Genomic DNA, 18,522 nt, shown 5'->3' on the forward strand with positions numbered 1-18,522 from the left:
AAGTTATGCCATGTGGTGCTCTTGAACGATCGTAATGGAAGTGGAGAGAGCACAGCAGGGTGCTCCATCGTTCTCCCCACCCCTCTCCACAGAGCAGCGCATCTCGCAGTCGTTTGTCATTGGAAAGGATTGTGACAGATCCTTTCAAACTACAATTTTTGCATGTGTGTACATAGCCTTATTATAATTTCCATTTTTCACTATTTTAGTATACAGTATGTACATGTATATGTTTATGTTGTTATTACATTTTAAAATATTTTATACTATTTATTTTAGGTAAACCAAAGACAAACAAAACAGCTGTGTCACATGTAAGTACCATATTTCTTTCCACTATATAATAGAAAAAGTCAATCATTGCTATCCACAATTTTGTTGCTTTGAAGATGCCCCTTAGCTAGTTTTTATATTTGTATATTTTTCATATTGAATCAAAGACTGTTGGCATTACAGTGTAATCAGGGGCGTCATTGCAAAATGAAATCTGCAAGGACTATGTAATATGTATGTAAATTAACAAAGAAGAAGAAGAAATTAATTCCAGGTTTGCTGGATCACCCAATATAGTATATGATAGTATATATTCTCCAGTCTTGGAAAGTTTTAATAAATCAGGGATCATAAGTGAATCAGACTAGGGGTTCAAGCAGGCAGGGGTGCCTAGTTAGTATGCTTCCCCAATGGAGATCTACTGAACTCTTTGTGTGGCCTTGTTCTTAGTACAAGCAAAAAAAAAAAAATCATAATTCTTTTATCCTTATTTTAGAATTCCGAGAATAATACAACCAAACTTCAGGACACTCCAACACTTCCAGATGCCTCTATCATGGAAGAGAGTAGAGAAGACCTTGAGGAGCCACATATGTACTCTGAAATTGATCAGTCTGTAACAGCTATATCTCAATCATGCCCTATTTCATTATATACAACTGCAGAGGGAATCGACATGTTAACTCCGGTTTACCAGACAAACTTGACTTCTAATTCAGGCAATGTGCTAGAAGATGAGTCTTGCTGAATATGATAAATGCTATAGTATTCTTTTCTACTCTGATATGAATTTAAATAGGTCATTGTAGTGTTGAATTCTGTTCTGCTATATGCTAGCTCTGTGGTCAGTTTTCTAAATATAGATTCTCCTTTTGTGATAGAAGTTTATTTGCATTCTGTGCAATATAACTATTACCTTCTGCATTTGACAAATATTGATATGACAATGTTGCAGTGTATGTCTTAGTTCAGAAAAAGCAGTAAGCAAAATAGACAATTGTACATTTTTTACCTTGCTTATTATTCAAATGTTTGGGCTGGTGTCATAGTAATGGAGCAGTGGGCATGCAGCCCCTCCAAATTGGTTACCAGTTACTGAACGCTTTAGCATTAGATACATAGGTGACCATCTCTTTAATGGTGAGCTAGTTTTATGGGTTACTTGGACCCCTTTAAAATAAAAAACACACCACTTAAATAAAAATATTTTATTATATTTTCCCATATTTGGATTTTATATCTAATATGATATTAAGTTATTATAAACCTTGTGCCACTTCCTCAGATTCTGTAGATTTTTTTTATGTGTGTGCAAATTGCCAACTAATCTTCTCAAACCCAGGAAAAACAATATCATCCAATAAGCCAATTCATCAATTAGCAGAAAAGTCATTGTGATATCTTATTTTCCTGTTTCTGTGTGCTGTTTATTTTCAGGGCAATTCCATATTGTGTAAGTAGATATACTGTGCAAAGTTGCAAAGTTTATATGAAAGTTTTTTTTATTTCTACTCTGAGAAATATGTTTCTTAAACCTTATGGAAGATATATGTGTTCTTCAAAAATTTTCCACATTCTTAAACTCTTTGTATTATAAATTGCAGCACTTTTTTACACTTGATGTATAGCACCCTAATAAAATTTGGACTGTCTGTCCATTGATGGGTCTTGGGAAACATGTCACAGAATATAGTTGAACTTCACAGAAGCAATTGGAAATCCCTTATGGTTGAAGAATTATAAACATGTAAGTATAATATACTTCTAAATCTTTTCACATCTTGCCATATATCATAAATGGTGAAGAAGTATATTATATTTAACTGTTTAAGATGCTTCAAGCATAGTAGATTTTTTTTATTACTTTTTATTAGTTCTGCTGTGTTCTGTGACATGTTTCCCAAGTGTAATTATCTAGTGTGTTTGTATAACTATAGATTAAATAAGAAGGTATTATTATATGCTAATATTGTATAAAACTCTTGTTGACTGTGTGTGTTGCAGTACTTTTCTGATATCCCAGGAAGAGAGACCAGTAAAACACGTCAAAAAAAAAATGGGACTAAATTTATCTATTTTCATGCACTGTACTTTTAGGGTTGTTCAAGATGAACTGTACATTTCATGTCATTTTTTTCATGTTTAATAAATTCTGGTTTTAATGCAGAAATGAACTGGAATTTAATTACAATTGATGCCTTTAAAGTCCAGTGGAATTTAAGAAAGAATGTAGACTTATAATGAAATGTATGTGGCACTAGGATACCAAAATATTGATAAGTGGAAATCAGATGACACTAAATACAGACTATAAGCTTGGTGTCACATAACTTTTCACTTTGTCAGAGGTTTTCCAATGTGTGAGCTACAGTGGGGGGATGGGAGTTATCATGCAACAACACAAAATGCTTCCTTTTTTGATGCAATTTATACGTTTCACAGCCATCTTCACCACAGTGTGACAAGTCTGTCTGGCAATCCGGCTGACCTTGCCATACAGATTAGTCACATGACCAATTACTTCTCCTCTTGCCTTCACTGTTTGCAACAAAATAATGTTCAGAAACTTTTTGAAGACCCCTTGTACATACACACACTTGTGTAAACTACCTGATTTCCAGTAGTTCAAAAAAGCTGGCTCAGATTTTTCTTTGCCAGACAATAGAATCAATTTCTGCTGGTGATGTAATTCCTTTGAGTCTTCTGAGTCTGTTCCAAGACTTCCATTCACTTGGCCATACATGAGATCATTTAAAAAAAAGGAAGTCCTTCTAGAACACTTTACTATACAATGCACAAACCAATCCAGATAATAAAATTTAAATCCCTGAGCAGTGATAGCTTTATTCTGATATGTACTTCAAATCCTGTACATTGGAGTGCGGAGTGCAGCATGTTCTACATATATATATATATTTAGTTTATTAAGGTGATGATAGTCTGTTGGTCCTTTTCTCTTTAAGTACAGCCCGAGTAGCTTCTCTGGCCTCTATTATCACATGTAGAGATCCAATTATTTGTCTGGGGTCTGATATATCCATTACTGAAATAAAGACAAAATACAAGTTTCATGAATAAAAAAGCAAATGCATTCCTGAAGGACAGCTATTAAAACTTTATTAATAAAAAAGTTTTCACTCACTCTGAAGAGTTTCTTCTGCTGGCTCTACAGATCTTCGTAATAGATGCTGCAAGTCTAAATAAGCATAACCAACATCCCGACATTCATCATCTTCTTCATTCATTGGATCACTTACTACTGTAAATTTTAACCTTCATGGTGCACAAAAAAATAAACAGTGTCTTAGACTACGTACATACGTCAGAAGATTCTCGTTTGATAATCGCCTCGGGGCCAACATTGGACAAGAAACTAGAGTCTGTACAGCGCTTGTCGTCTGTCTTACTATCAACTGACCTGGAGGATCCACTGACAAAGAAGGATCATTTTGAAGTGAAGGCAGAGAGGGTACAGCATCCTCCTCCTCCCCTCTCCATAGAACATAAAGGTGCTTTATGTAAATCACTAATTCATGCATCCTTCCAGTAATTGGATCCTCTATTTTAACTAAGTCTCTGGCCCACATATCCTTTATAACTTTACTTTAGACAGATTTCCTCTTTCATTATGTCTCTAATTACTCATTTGCAGCTTTCAGCCACTCACATGTAGATTTTTTATAAAAAGTGCTTTCTTTTTTATTTTTAAATTATTGTACAACTTTGAAAGTCATCTTGGGGAACCTAGATGTTGCATTTTGTGCAAGATTGCAGTTTATCCTAATTTTTTTGAACCCTAAATATGGCACACGCTTTTGAATGCTGTGCTTGTTCCAGGACTATTTGTCTGTACTATATTGTCAGTCACAAGGACTTTCTTTATATGCCTAATCTACTACCTCTTTCTCCAGGCTGACTGGTTACCATTAGCAGCCATTATCCCCCCTTCAGTCACTCTTACTATGTTGATTATGTTTGGAGTTATCAGACTTGAAGTCCATTAGTTGCAAACTTCTCTAGAAATAAGGAAAAGGTTCTGTATTTTTTGGCTCCATATTGAATCAAAGCAATACTACAGTCTTAATTGATCTTCACTATGGCCCTTTTGAATGTCTTACTTGTGTCCCAGTCAAGTTCATTTGGTTAACTCTAATGTCTGTAACTGTTGCTGATATACTTGACCATGCTTCTAGGATATTGCCTGGAATGCCTAACCCTCCTTTTATGGAAACGCTCACACTTCCTTTGTTGGAGAGCACAATCCGGTATACATGATCTAGTGGGGTTTTCGGTCTTTCTTATTAGGGATTCCTTTTTATCTTCATATCTGTCCTTTTTGTTTTCAGGCTGCTCCCTCACATTTTACTACCTTACCACTACACTTTATTACAGAACATACCTATAACAGGGGAAAGCAAGGAGGCTAATGTTTTTTCTCTTATGGACAAGGTTTATACCCCAGTGGTCTCCTGTGTTCCCAATAGAACATTCTTTGTTTGTACCTATAGGTTACATCAAAAGCCTTACTTTAATCTTTTTCCTTTAGCGTCTGATCCCTCCAAAAGCATGTAAAGGAAATGTCTGCGATCTTCATTTTCTTTGCCATCAAGGTGTATTACTGCAGAGAATAGAAAAATTATTAGTTTACAATCTCAATGTCTTATAAAATGTTAGTGAAATTGTAATAAATTATATGATGGGAAAGAAGTACACAGGACCACATTTAAAAAAAAAGAAAAAACAATTTACCTTGTGACATTTCTCATACCTTTGCTAAAGTGGTAATATATCTCTTCTCCTTTAATAGGTTTGCAAAGTGACAATGGAGTTTCTGTCTCTTTAGCAGGAACACCGGCAAAATTAAACTCCACAAACACTCTCTCTACTGATTCATCAGCCACCACATCAGAACATGGATCCAGTGTCAGGGAGGCAATTTCTATACGGATCTTTGATGATGGCTTAGTAAAAAGAAAAAAAAGAAAAATTGTTGCGTACAGATATTGCAGATAAAGCAGAGGAGCGTGTTTGTTTTCTAAAACAAGTTCATGACATAGTAAGGACTGTCCTTGTTAGGCAATTTAAGTTTTCGCTATGTAGCTGCTATGGACTTTCCTAACACACTGGGACAATGCTTTAATTCAGATTGTACTGCATACATAAATACATAAAAAAAAATAATCTGCTACAATTGTTTCCAAATAGTTAACTTGTTTATGAAACATTATGTGCTATAAATGGTTTGTTTTGGACCTAAAAGCTTAACAATTAGCAGATATAAGTAAATCTGTTTACTGCATGGCCAATAAATCTATCTTAACTATTATTTCCTTTCCCTTTAAAGGAAACTAAAGAAAATTGTTCTCTTTGTGCCGGGTATACTTTTCCTTGGTATGCAAAAGACTCACATGCTGGCTTACTTTGAGAATGTAGCTCAAGCATATGCAACCATATCACCACTATGTAAAATCTGTTACTAGGACAGCATCTGAACAAAAACAATTTCTTGGTCCTTTGTTTTAGCTCAGTATTCTGTTTTGCAATTATCCCTGCCATTCTAGTTATAGCTGGGACCCGGGAGTTATACCCAGTGATATCCTAAATCTTGAAAATGTTCCTGCTGAAAAACAATGACTTCAAAGAGTACCCCATAACCAGCTAGTGCCAATGTCTAAAATAACCTTTAACATCATTGCTGCTGGTATCATGAATGACTCAACCATGCGTAATTTGTGACCATTTTGCAGTCAGATATGACAACTGTGAACAACCAAGTCCCCAAAAAAACTTAAGCCTTTATTTTGATTTATTGCTGCAACCTTTAGCAAGTGTGAGAACACACATTAGAGATAATCTGCTCTTATTTCATGTGCTTACCAACTTATATGGAACTGAAGGTTTTGCCACTATAATCATGTCATCATCATCATCATCTTTGCCACTGCTCACGTCTTAAAAAAAAAAAATAGGTTTTACTTACTAATGAATTATAAATGATCAAATATCAATTGATAGCAGCCACATTACCATTTTCTTTTAGAAATCTTTCAGAATGCACAGAGACTGTTTCATGATCAGACTCATTCATGTCTTCATTTATTACTTCTTCAGCCTGTCCTTGTGATTCTTCTTGTTCTACAACAAAACTCTAAAACAAACAAATTCCAAGGGTTGTTTTGGCTGAACATTATATTGCATTGCATGGACATTGTTATTGCAGCAGATGCCATTATCAGTAAGTAATTACAGGTTGTCCCCAAATTAACGACATCTGACATATGGAGGATCTGCTCGCTCGTGCGCAGGACAGAGGCTTGATAAGGGGGAGGGGGTGTTTTGCATGACTTGCAGAAGAAATCTTTTGCTAAATACAGCTGAGGTTGTGGGTGATCTCTTCTACAACATCAAGACAAGACAAACTGCTGTTTCTTTTTGCAAATCAGAGCACAGCTTTCTCCCGAAGTTAATGAATGTCTAGGCTCCATAAATGTTTTTTTTTCTTGCTTTTTTTGTGAATATCTCTCAGTGAGAATTTTATACAGTAACTGACACCATGCTGCCTAATAATATGTTGAGACAAACATCTGTCGCAATTGCATTTAATAAAATATTGTACCTGTTCCAACTTACATACAAATTCAGCTTAAGAACAAACCTACAGTCCCTATGCCATATGTAACCCAGGAACTACCTGTATACCTATGTGATAACTCTACTGTAATAAAAACCATTTACATTGAACTTTATTCCCAGGAAATGTTCAAATTTTCTTAACAGACACCTCCATTTTATACTAAACCTTTTGTTTTAATCTAACAAGTTATTAACAATGTTGACTAAAATTCAATTTTCTACATACTAAGTTTTGAAAAATTCCAGCTCACATACCTGCACACTTGTGTCCATGTCATCGTTGTGGTGTTCAGATACATGGGGATCTTGTATTATTTCTCGCTGATGTACATCTGTTATGTGAACATCTTTTTTTCCCCTCTTCCTAGAGCCAACACCATTATGTAGATCATCTTCAGCCTTACGGGATTTAGTTGGTCTGGATCTGCTTAAGTCACCTTTCGGCAATTTTTGCTGTTAAGAGATATTTCAGTAATAGTTATTTCACATCAAGAATGAAATTAACAGGTTACGCCTGTTATCTTTAACCTAGCCTTATTGTTTTTGTGTAATGCCATTTTTATAGGTAATGCATCCAGAATTAATGGTCACACTATCATTTCATGGTGAGTCTATATATATATATATATATATATATATATATATATATATATATTTATTTTTAGGTTTTTTTGGTTTGCCATAATTGTTCATAATGAACCTCATGAAAAGGGGAATGTGGACATTGCAGCTCTACAAGGTTGTGCATATTGTGTATACTTGCCAGGTATGGCAAATAGCTCCTGGAGGCTTTCATTCCACCTAACTAAATGTCTATGACTATAAGGTACATAGTAGGTTAGGTTGAAAAAAGACATAAGTCCATCAAGTTCAACCACTAGGGAAATAAACATATCCCAAATCTATAAGACATAGTTGGGTCCAGAGGAAGGCAAAAAAAACCCTGGTCCAATTTGCTTCAACAGGGGAAAACAATTCCTTCCTGATTCCATGAGGCAATCGGATGTTCCCTGGATCAACAGTCACTGTTATTTTTACTTTAAAATCTTAATACCCAGTTATAAGTAAGAACACGTTTTGTAATTTTTTTTTAACTGCTTTGATGTACCTGTAAAAAATACTTTGTGAACATACATCTGTTACAGTATGATTATGAATGAAGTGTGGCATGGACTGCTTCCAAACTATTGAACTGGCAGCTAGTCCTGGAAATGTTGGCACATAGGGAGTAGAGGAGGAAGCCCTAGACATATAGGGCCTGATTTATTAAAATTCTCAGAGGCTAAAAGTCAAACTAACACAAACTAAAAAAAAATGTAAACTAGGGAACTTTGTGACAATAGCCTGTTTTGCCACAATGCGCCTTATTTAATAAAGCTCTCCAAAGCTGGATGGGATATACTTTCATCGATGAAGCTGAGTGATCCAGCAAACCTGAAATGGATCTGGTCCAGGATTGAAAACATTTTCTAACGAATAGCAAATGTCTTTTAAGAAACCCATTCCAGGTTTGCTGGATCATCCAGATTTACTGATGAAAGTGTATTATCTCCAGCATTTGAGTCCTTTAATAAATCAGGCCCATATTGTTTGCAAGCTATATTCACATATCAGCACTCTTTAGGCATTGGACAGGATATAGCTGTCAGTTTTTAGTTCTGATGGGTGGAAAAGTAGTTGGTGAAGATACAAGAAGGTGGAGTATCAAGACAAAACCTTTAAATGACATGCTTGATAAAACTAAATAAATCAGTTATAAATCATTTAGAAACTCTGTAAAATGTCATAAGTAGAAAGTCTTGCAGTCCATTCAAACTAAAATGAACTCTCTGGTAGGAATTTTATGTTTTTTGACTACAAGAATCATTAAGGTAGGATTTGTAAACTGGGTCAGTGTGATGTTTCTTACCTCCAAATTTGGAAGCTCGTGAAGCTTTCTCTGAACAATTTGTCCTCTGGTGACTGATTCCCAAAGATTTTTTCCTGGAGCATGATAAGGAAATTTCCACTCCAAACTTAACTGCACTGACCCTGCGCATTTACCACATGGGTTTATAAGTGCAAAATCACCTTGGAAAGAAGAACAGTAAGACTGGTATTAGTTTGAAAGTTGTTTTTACATAAATGCTGATCAAATTAACAAGCAATGTTGTTTGAACCTCTTACCTTGAATACTGGTACCTTGGGCCAGATTTTGTAGCGGCACCTCCGCCTTCCCCAGGTAAACTCCTGGCTGGGGCTCTTCATCATCAAACACATAAATATAAAGACATTCATTCTGCAGGTAACCTTCCAGATCATTAGTTAAGTGCACGGGGTAGATAGCTTCATCCCCAAATTGTGGGTTATTGCTACAGGGTATGATGCTACTGGAATGGTCTGGGTGATGATAGAAGCGATAGACTATATAGGGACTTGGCTGATGCCCCAGAGTGCTTGTGTTTAGCCGTCTACAACCCCATATATGGATGATCAGTGCATTCTGATTTCCATTGTTTAATTGTCCAGCCTAGAGAAGAGAGAATCATAAAAATGTAAATTGTTCATTCAGGTGCATATGATTAATATTGTCAGTTTATTAAGTTTCTTATTGCCACTGTTTTACTGCTCACCTTTCCAATCCTGGTGTGTCTGCGAGTAGATAAGTAAACCCTAGCTTTACTTTTTTGCTTTTGCAGACACTGAGCATGTGACATGGGTCCATGCAGCCGCAACCAGTAGTCTAGCTCTCCCATATTTTCCCCGGAGGCATCTAAGAAAACAAATACTCTTTTAACATATATGTTTGGTTTGTCTTTTGAAAATGTTTAATGCACTTTTTCTTATTGAATCCAATATGATAATGTGTAGCTTTTTGGGTAGATCATTTTTTGGAAATTAGTGGCCCATCAATATGACCATTTTTTTTTTTTGTTCAGATGCGTGAAGAAGGTATAGAATTTACACTATGAATGGGCACTTGATGGGGATTCCAACCCATCTGTACCAAAAACAGGAGAATTGATTGGTGAAGAATGTATAAATAGAGCACATAAAGCAGGGGAAAAGAATGCGGGAACTAAATGGTTCATATAGTTTCTATGCAATATGGTATATCATATATTGCATGCCATGAGTTTTTCCATGCAATATGGTATATCATATATTGCATGCCATGCAAAGTTTTAGCTAGTTGTATTGTTTTTGTTTCTTTTTATATTACAGGTCATCTGGTTTGGGGAAGTATAATTTTGTATATTCTTTTGGTATTTTGGCATTATGTGCATACTTTCTGTACTTTTCAAGTAGTGAAACTGAAACAAGTATGTTAAGGAAATGTTAAAGATCGAAATGTAACTTTACTTTGATATTACTAACGTCATGCATGACTAATGCCAGAAACAGCAAGACAACTATGAATTCCACAAATAACTGAAGCTGCAAATATTACCCATAAGTTTATCTTCATGGAAATGTAATTTCCCTCTATCACTGTCCAGAATACCTCTGCTATCTCCCTATTTACTGCTATGAAGAATAAGTCCCAAGTTCTTAAACAATCATAGCATTCCCCAGAATTAAATGATCTCTCCAGCTATGCATAGACACACCTAGAAAATTGCGGTTTGCATATTTATAGATGCTGTTTGCACTAGAAGGGTTCTGAACCATATTTTATGGACAAATGTTAAGTTAAGAAGATCACTTGAGGTTTCATAAATATATATTGATAAATGTATGGAACCTTGTGTTGACCTCAGAAATCAAAGACAGCAGACAAATAATAAAATTTAGTATAGTAAGTCATTCCATGAAACGTAAAAACATTCTTCTTTTGGCAGATAGGTCAATAGAAAGCAGATTGTACTACAATATATGAATTTTACCTGTCATAGTTACAGTGCCATGGCATCTGTCTGTGCTCTGTAGAGCTGTGTCCAACCTTAGTCGGCCCCGTGCCAACTCATGGTGCTCCCCACCTATGACTTGGTAAAGCTCCACTGTCATGATGCCCACCCTTAAGTAGCGCAGAAATTCTGGATCTGGGGTTACAGCATAGCAAGAAGTAAAGTTATACAGTGGCCTAATTCCAGTAACAACTGGGGTTGCATGTGTCTCAAAGTCATACAGGGAATAAATACAGAAGGTGACAGGCTGTGGGTCATCTAGAACCCTCATTCCATGCGGTGAGAAACAGATCCCTCCAATATGAATCTCAAACAGAGTTTCACCGCGTTGTAGAGTTGGAGGTGGAGAAATACCAATATCAGGAGAAGAGGATTCTTCAACATTAAGTCTGTAGGGAATTGTACCATATGCAATGTCATTTAGCTGAGCTGAAAGAAAACAATATATCAAATCAGATGCACAACAAGAATTGACGTATTAAATAAATAAACCTTTTCATAGGAATAATTATTTATAGGTACAAATAATGGAATGTTCATCAGAATATTAAACTTATATGTTCAGCCAGTCCTGAAATTACATAGCCTTTAGGTAATACAGCGCTTCAGGTTACTTTTTTTTGTACATTCACTCTTTATAAAGGGCCTGATTTATTAAAGCTCTCCAAGGGTGGAGAGGATAGACTTTCATCAGTGAAACTGGGTGATTCAGCAAACCTGGAATAGATTTCTTTAAAGTCATTTGCTTTTGTTAACAAATGTTTTTAATCCTGGACCAGATCCATTCCATGTTTGATGGATCACCCAGCACAAATTCATCTCTGCATGTGCGCTCTTAAAGTCGTCTATAAATAGATTGAAAAATTCGAGAATGGCCCTACTAGTGTGAAATGCTTCAGAGGCAATTGAAATCCTCCACATAATGTGGTTATGATGGCTGTGAATCTGATAAATTGCACCAGAGGGGAACAGCATTCTGTCATATGCTTTTTGTTTCATTGCAATGAAGCCAACAATGTAGAAAAGTGAAGTAATTTGTTTTTCTTAATAAACAGAGTTTTATAAGAACCCTCCAATATATCATTATAAATCCTATTGATCTGACCTAATGCAATTATTAAATAAATATAGGGTTAATAGGAACACAGGAGCCAATGAAAACTATTGGAGTACACAATATTGTAGCCCATATTAACCAGATTAATCAGATTTTTTTTAAACAAAAATTGAAACCTCATTGGTCATTATAAGCAAAATTTGCAATTCTTTTGTTTGCTTTTTACAATTTTTAGGAGTCAAAATAACATTTAAACATGATACCTTCCAACATCTGTATTCTAGTACTGCACTTAAGCAATCTGTCCTCATAGTGGTGCTCATGTTCTTCTCTCTCTCGACTTTCACACTCTGCTCTAAGTTTTACTGACTTAAGTTCTTCCTGATAATAGGGTCAATGAAGTAATATAGGAAAAAAACAACAGGAAAACAAATTTGTATTTATGGATCACAAACTTTGATATCACTATAATACAATATGAAATCATAACTAATAGAAAAATACAGTTTTTACCTTTACAGTACTTAGAAAATGCTGTCATTGTAAGAAGGCAAATAGGATAAGGCTCACAAACATTTGCTGGGTGAACACCAGCCAGTGCTATGTATGCAAAGCTCTAGCTAGTTTGTTCACATTGATAGAATCTGCCATTTGACTTACAGTATTTATGAATGAATGCATCATTTGACTTCATTGAAGGTGACATTGAAACATTTTACAGATATCAACAGACCTGCCAGCACCTATACTTATACAGGTGGTCCCCAGGTTACATACGAGATAGGGACTGTGGGTTTGTTCTTAAGTTGAATTCGTATGTAAGTCAGAACAGGTACAATATTTTAATAAATGCAAGTCGGACAGATGTTTGTCTCAACATATTATTAGGCAGCATGGTGTCAGTTACTGCATAAAAAATCCTCACACCGAGTTAATCACAAAAAAAAAAACTTTATGGAGCCTAGACATTCATTAATTTCTGGAGCAAGCTGTGCTTATGATATGCAAAAGAAACAGCTGCAGAGTTTGTCTTGGTCATTAAAGAGTTACAATATGTTACAGATCAGCTCTTAAGATCACCCACAACCTCAGCTGTGTCATGCAAACCACTCCCCTCAAGCCTCCCTCTTGCACACAAGCGAGCAGGGAAGCCCCATTCGTATCTAGGAGTCGTCCATATGATGGATGTCCTTTACTCTGGGACTACGTATATAGCACCTATTGGGGAATCCATCATTATACTGGTGGGAGTCAATGGGGTTCAGTAATCATTGCTCATTGTGATTGATGTGGATCACACTGGACGCTGTGATTGAAGATTATTTATTTTTGGAAAATTAAAGATATTTTTTAAGAAAAAATGTTATGTGTTTTTCTCTGCATCCTTGTCTTTTTCTTCAGGTTCAGTTTTTTAATTTCTACTGGGAATGGATAAGCGGTTCTATGATGAATTCCAGATTCCAAAGAGCTCCCCACTCACAGTCCGCCACAATATTTGGGTGACAGGTCATGTACCCAACTATGGGTAAGCATGGAGTCTGGTATATCCAGGGGAGCAGACACAGCTGCTCCTCTCTTTTTCTTAGACGATCAGGTTTCAATGGGCTTAGAATGTGCAGTAGAGTGTTTACATGCTGCCCCCCTTTTTCTGGTTACCTGTTTAGATGCCCAGCATAAGGCAAGAGCTCATTTTTTTTAATTAAAATATTAATTAAACACTACATTCTGCTTTGCAAGTAAAATATTGGATTTTCAGGCCTAGATGTGATAGCTACTTTCATCATTGGCTAGCATTTAAAATCTAGCAGGGATTTAAAACCTTTCCCGTTTTATCCAAAAGACAAAACAAAAGTTTGTCTGAAATCGTGCTTTAGATTTTAAAATGACGAGAGGCAATGTAATGGGTTACATATTTATATTTCATTTTAAAATGTCTCAGATTTTCCACTTACCTGATAATCGTTATTAATTTGATGCTGCAAAATTAGCATTTCCCGAGTTTTCTCAAGTTCCAATATAGTTTCAGCATGAGCTGCATCCATTTCCAACAGTTTTCTTTGTGTTTCTTGATCTGGAATTCTCCTCTCCTCTTCCTCTAACTCCATTCTGACATCTCTGCATCTTGTGGTTTTCCCTTCTTGTATTTGGCTCCTATTTTCTGCTTCTGTCTGTGTTTTCTCTTCTCTACATGTATTCCAGAGATCCTCTTTTTCACTGAACAATTTCTTTAATATCCAATAGTCTTCTGGGATGTGAGTCTACATCAGATAAATATTCAATCAGGAGTTTACTTTTACTTCAAGGGTATGAAATGATAAAGCAATACTGAAAATATAGATAAAAATCATGAAAATCTGCTAATATGCTTTGATAATAATAACTGCTTTCAGGTTTGCTGGGTTTAACAGTTATTTTTTTCATTATGGTGTATGATTATTCAATATAAACTTTTTTGATAAAGGCATGTTACTATCCTATACCCTGAAAGACACCAGCCTAGGAAAACCATTCATTTCTGTGCCCCCAAATATGGGCTATGAGAAAATAGACAGGGAATTGCCTGTTATGCCTTTAAAACATTTTCAGCAAATGGAATAATTTACCTATCAGTGCACATAAGTCCCCACCAACAAACCTCCGTAACATTTGGGAGACCCAACTATAAGATCATCCCGCTGTTGAGGGAGCATGGAATCTTAGTGGAATTCAATTATCATACTTTTAAATGTTGCAGACCGAATAGTTTTTACTAGATAATCATGAACAATAGAGGATTTCTACTGGAATGAGTTGGGATGTGAGGTTTATGCTTTAATCATTTTATTTTGAATAACCTAACTATTAAATAGGCATTGGGATTTAATACTACCTATCATTAACATTTGTCTTCAAACAAAGTGGCTATTTTTTGAAGCAGGGGTACCAAATATTTTACACAAAATACTAGTTTACTGTTCATATGACAGCAGTGTCATAGGTCTGTGTGAACAAGATAGAGTAGATCTTGTAGAGTAGACATGTAGAATAATTTATGTCCACTATTCAGTAGTCAGGGGCCAGAATAAATGCCCCTACATCAGGGGTCAGTAGGAGTGAAAATAACAAAAATAGGAGTGAGTCAGTATAAATATAAATTGCCCCAGCAATAAATAATAAATGCCCAGACATCATTTGGATAAATAAATGCCCTTTTATTGGTGTCCAATGGTCAGACAAGTCTGCCTCATCATTAGAAATCAGTGGATGAATGTAGACCCCTCTTTGGTGGTCAGTGGAAGAATGTAGCCCCATCACTGGTGGTCAATAAAATAATTTCAGCCCTATAATTACTTGTCATTAGATGTAATGTAGTCTTACATCTAATGACAGGTGAGATGGGGGTACAGGCGATGTAGGTGGTCAAAGGAAGGATTGCAGACCCATTAGTAGTCAATAGGAAGAATGTAGCGCTCTCAATATTGTTTAGTGGTGCGCTACCTTTGTGTTGCTACTCATAATTAGATCACTCCAGCACAGACCAATTTATTATCTTCCTTCATTTTTTACCTGAGGTTTGTGCAGTGTCAAATCCTGTTCCATGCATGTTTTTCTGGCAGAAACGGTAGATGAAAGATCTGATATCTTATCATTAAGATCATGAATTTCTTGCATTTTCTCTAACAACTGGCACTGTAGCCTGGAAATATCTTCTTTTAGCTGCTCATTTTGCTCTGTCAAATGCATAGAAGAAAAGTGAGAATGTATTTTAATATCTTTAATATTAAAATAATTACACATTAATGTATATAAACACACCTATGTAATATTCAGGTCAATCTTTATTCATTCACCTTTTTTGGCTGATGTTCATATAATATGCAGTCTAGCAGGGGCAGAAATAATTACTTGCCTTTTGCATGCTGTAATTGTTCCTTGCTGTGTGTTATGTCAAATTCGTAGCGTTGAACTTGTTCCTCCAGTTTTGAAATCTGTGCCTTTAAATCTGTTTCTGCAACTTTCCAAGAATTGGGCCGCTTTAAATCCAGAGAACTAAGAATAAAGGAAGTAGCTGGTCATTGCTTTTAATTTTTTCTGGAATTTCATTCAGCTTACTGGGCTTTCGTATCTCACCTTTTTAGGAGATGTTCATAGTGTTCCTTAAGAAGATCTTTCTCTCTTTCCAGTTCAGTAACTCTCTCTTCATACTGAAATAAGGTCATTGTAGCATAAATAACCTACTCACCGCATTTTAACAGCTGTATATGAAGTAGATGGTATTTTAAGTGGAAGCTATGGAAAATGTGCAATGAATGTTCTATGCTGGGTGTATGTATGGTTAACGAATGTTTGAATAGTACAGAATGCACGAGAATCCAATGAAGCATGCAGTCATGCATATTCTTCTTTATAAATATTAATCCTAATTGATTATAGAAATTGGTCTTACAAACATATTATATATATATATATATATATATATATCTTATTAGTTTCAGTAATGGCTTAATAATGAACATATGTAATAAAATATGTTTTTTTCCTTACTTTATTTGTACACAATCTGCTTTTGAGACCTCGACTGTATTTACCTGCTTGACAAATTACACCAATGCCTTACCTCAGCCAGTGACTTCTGAAGATTAGTTATGTTCTGCTGATCCACCTCCAGTGCTAAAACTTTACTTCTCTCTTCTTTTAGCTGTGTGCTGAGGTCCTCTAGCTGCATTAGCACAGCCTTATGGCTTAATGTCAAGGATTTCTGTTTCTGTGATAGTGAAAAACTGTATGGTGAATATTTATATCTTAAAAAAAGTATATACTTTTTTGTTCTTGTGATAGCAGTTACTATTCACATTTTATAGGTAACATACCTCTTGTAGTTCTGTCTCATAAGACTGCAAGCAAAACAAAAATAAATACATAATAAATGAATAGTGTGACAACAGATAATGAAAAGGACCGTTAATAAATTACCATTACATACAAGGCCAGTTTTTTAGTTAAATACAATAGGTCGGCATCTTCAGGCAGCAGATGCAAAGAGACACTTTTTTCCCATTAGTAGAAATACAGCCATCTTAAATATTTTGTTGTTCTTTCTAACAATGCAGAGCCTTTAACAAATGTGCATGTAAAAGAGAATCTGGGTAGCAGTGACCATAATATGATTTTATTTATTGTAAGTTGTAAACAGGAAGCAAAAACAGGAAATATGAAAACATTTCATTTTATGAGAGCAAATTTTCGAATATTAAGGGTGACTCTCTGTGACTTGGACTGGGAGACAATATTGTCCTCAAAGAACACAGAACATAAATGGGAATATTTCAAGGCTGTTCTACAAAAGCATACTGAAAAATATATTGAAATGGGTAATAAGTTTAAGAGGCAACAATAAAACCTATGTGGCTTACAGCTGATGTAAGAAAAGCCGTAAGGAACAAGAAAAGAGCATTCCAAAAATATAAAAATGAAGGATCACCTTCATTGTTTTAAAACTATAAAGAATATAAAAAAAGATGTAAAAAGGAGATAAAATGTGCAAAACTTTAAAATGAAAGAAAGATAGCAAAAGAAAAGTAAGGCAAACCCCCCATAAAAATGGTAAATATATTAATAGCAAAAATATCAGATCTGAGCATGTAGGCCCCTTAAAGGATGTAGATGGGTTGGTAACTGGAATAAAGAAAAGGCAAATTTACTAAACACATTATTTTAGCTCTGTGTACACGAAGGAAAATGGCAGAGCTCAAGTCCAATTTCATAAAAGCAATGTCACTCCTTTAAATGAGTCACAATGGCTCAAAATTGATATGATTGAGAAACTGTTGGGAACAATTAAGGTTGACAAAGCACCAGGACCCGATGAATTACATCCACGTTGCTCAAAGAGCTGAGCTCAGGTATTTCAAAGCCATTATTTCTAATTTTTAGAGACTCTTTAGTCACCAGCATGGTACAGATGGATTGGCGTAAAGCCAATGTGGTTCCTATCTTCAAAAAGGGAGCAAAGTCATTACTAGGTAACTACACACCGGCTAGTTTAACGTCCATAGTTGGAAAGGTCTTAGAGAGTTTGATAAGGAACCACATAGAGGAGTTTCTGCTAGAAAATAATAAGTGATAGTCAGCATGACTTCAAGAAAGACAGAAGTTGTCAAACAAATTTACTCTCTTTTTGTGAGGAAGTAAGTAAACAGGTAGACAGTGGAATAGCAGTTGATATAGTGTACTTGGACTTTGCTAAAGCATTTGACACTGTACCCCACAGACGGTTAATATGCAAGTTAGGGTCAATAGGTTTGGAAAAGTCAATCTGTAAATGGATAGAGAACTGGCCTAAAGATCACACCCAGAGAGTTGTAATTAATGATTCATACTCTGAATGGTCTAAGGTTATTAGTAGTGTACCCCAGGGTTCGGTGTTGGGACCTTTACTGTTTAACATCTTCATAAAGGATATAGAGTTTGGGATTAAAAGTACCATTTCTGTGTTTGCAGATGACACCAAACTATGTAAAGGAATTAAGTCCATACAGGAGGTCTATCATCTACAAGCAGACCTCTATGTATTGTTTGAATGGGCAGCCAAGTGGCAAATGACATTTAATATAGATAAATGTAAAGTTATGCACTTGGGAGCTAACAACATGCGTGCTTCATACTGTCTAGGGGGAATACATTTGGGGGAGT

At 35.5% G+C, this 18,522-nt stretch overlaps 1 protein-coding gene across 1 annotated transcript in view; it reads right to left on the bottom strand.

Moving 5' to 3' along the window:
• Window positions 1–376: 376 nt before the first annotated feature.
• The window catches only part of RPGRIP1 (RPGR interacting protein 1), a 27,236-nt gene continuing 9,090 nt past the window's right edge, over window positions 377–18,522 (bottom strand). Inside the window, exons 9-26 of the mRNA XM_072413858.1 lie at window positions 16,701–16,724; window positions 16,448–16,594; window positions 15,961–16,034; window positions 15,740–15,879; window positions 15,397–15,560; window positions 13,803–14,108; window positions 12,114–12,231; window positions 10,773–11,222; window positions 9,519–9,658; window positions 9,073–9,415; window positions 8,816–8,976; window positions 7,162–7,359; window positions 6,301–6,421; window positions 6,151–6,224; window positions 5,042–5,234; window positions 4,801–4,891; window positions 3,416–3,546; window positions 377–3,316 (exon numbers count right to left, since the gene is read on the bottom strand). Of these exons, the coding sequence (XP_072269959.1) occupies window positions 3,198–3,316; window positions 3,416–3,546; window positions 4,801–4,891; window positions 5,042–5,234; window positions 6,151–6,224; window positions 6,301–6,421; window positions 7,162–7,359; window positions 8,816–8,976; window positions 9,073–9,415; window positions 9,519–9,658; window positions 10,773–11,222; window positions 12,114–12,231; window positions 13,803–14,108; window positions 15,397–15,560; window positions 15,740–15,879; window positions 15,961–16,034; window positions 16,448–16,594; window positions 16,701–16,724 (2,994 nt within the window). The 3' untranslated portion in view covers window positions 377–3,197. The remainder of the gene's footprint in view (window positions 3,317–3,415; window positions 3,547–4,800; window positions 4,892–5,041; window positions 5,235–6,150; window positions 6,225–6,300; window positions 6,422–7,161; window positions 7,360–8,815; window positions 8,977–9,072; window positions 9,416–9,518; window positions 9,659–10,772; window positions 11,223–12,113; window positions 12,232–13,802; window positions 14,109–15,396; window positions 15,561–15,739; window positions 15,880–15,960; window positions 16,035–16,447; window positions 16,595–16,700; window positions 16,725–18,522) is intronic.

Source organism: Pyxicephalus adspersus, chromosome 6, assembly GCF_032062135.1.
Source record: "Pyxicephalus adspersus chromosome 6, UCB_Pads_2.0, whole genome shotgun sequence".
Taxonomy (NCBI): Eukaryota; Metazoa; Chordata; class Amphibia; order Anura; family Pyxicephalidae; genus Pyxicephalus; species Pyxicephalus adspersus.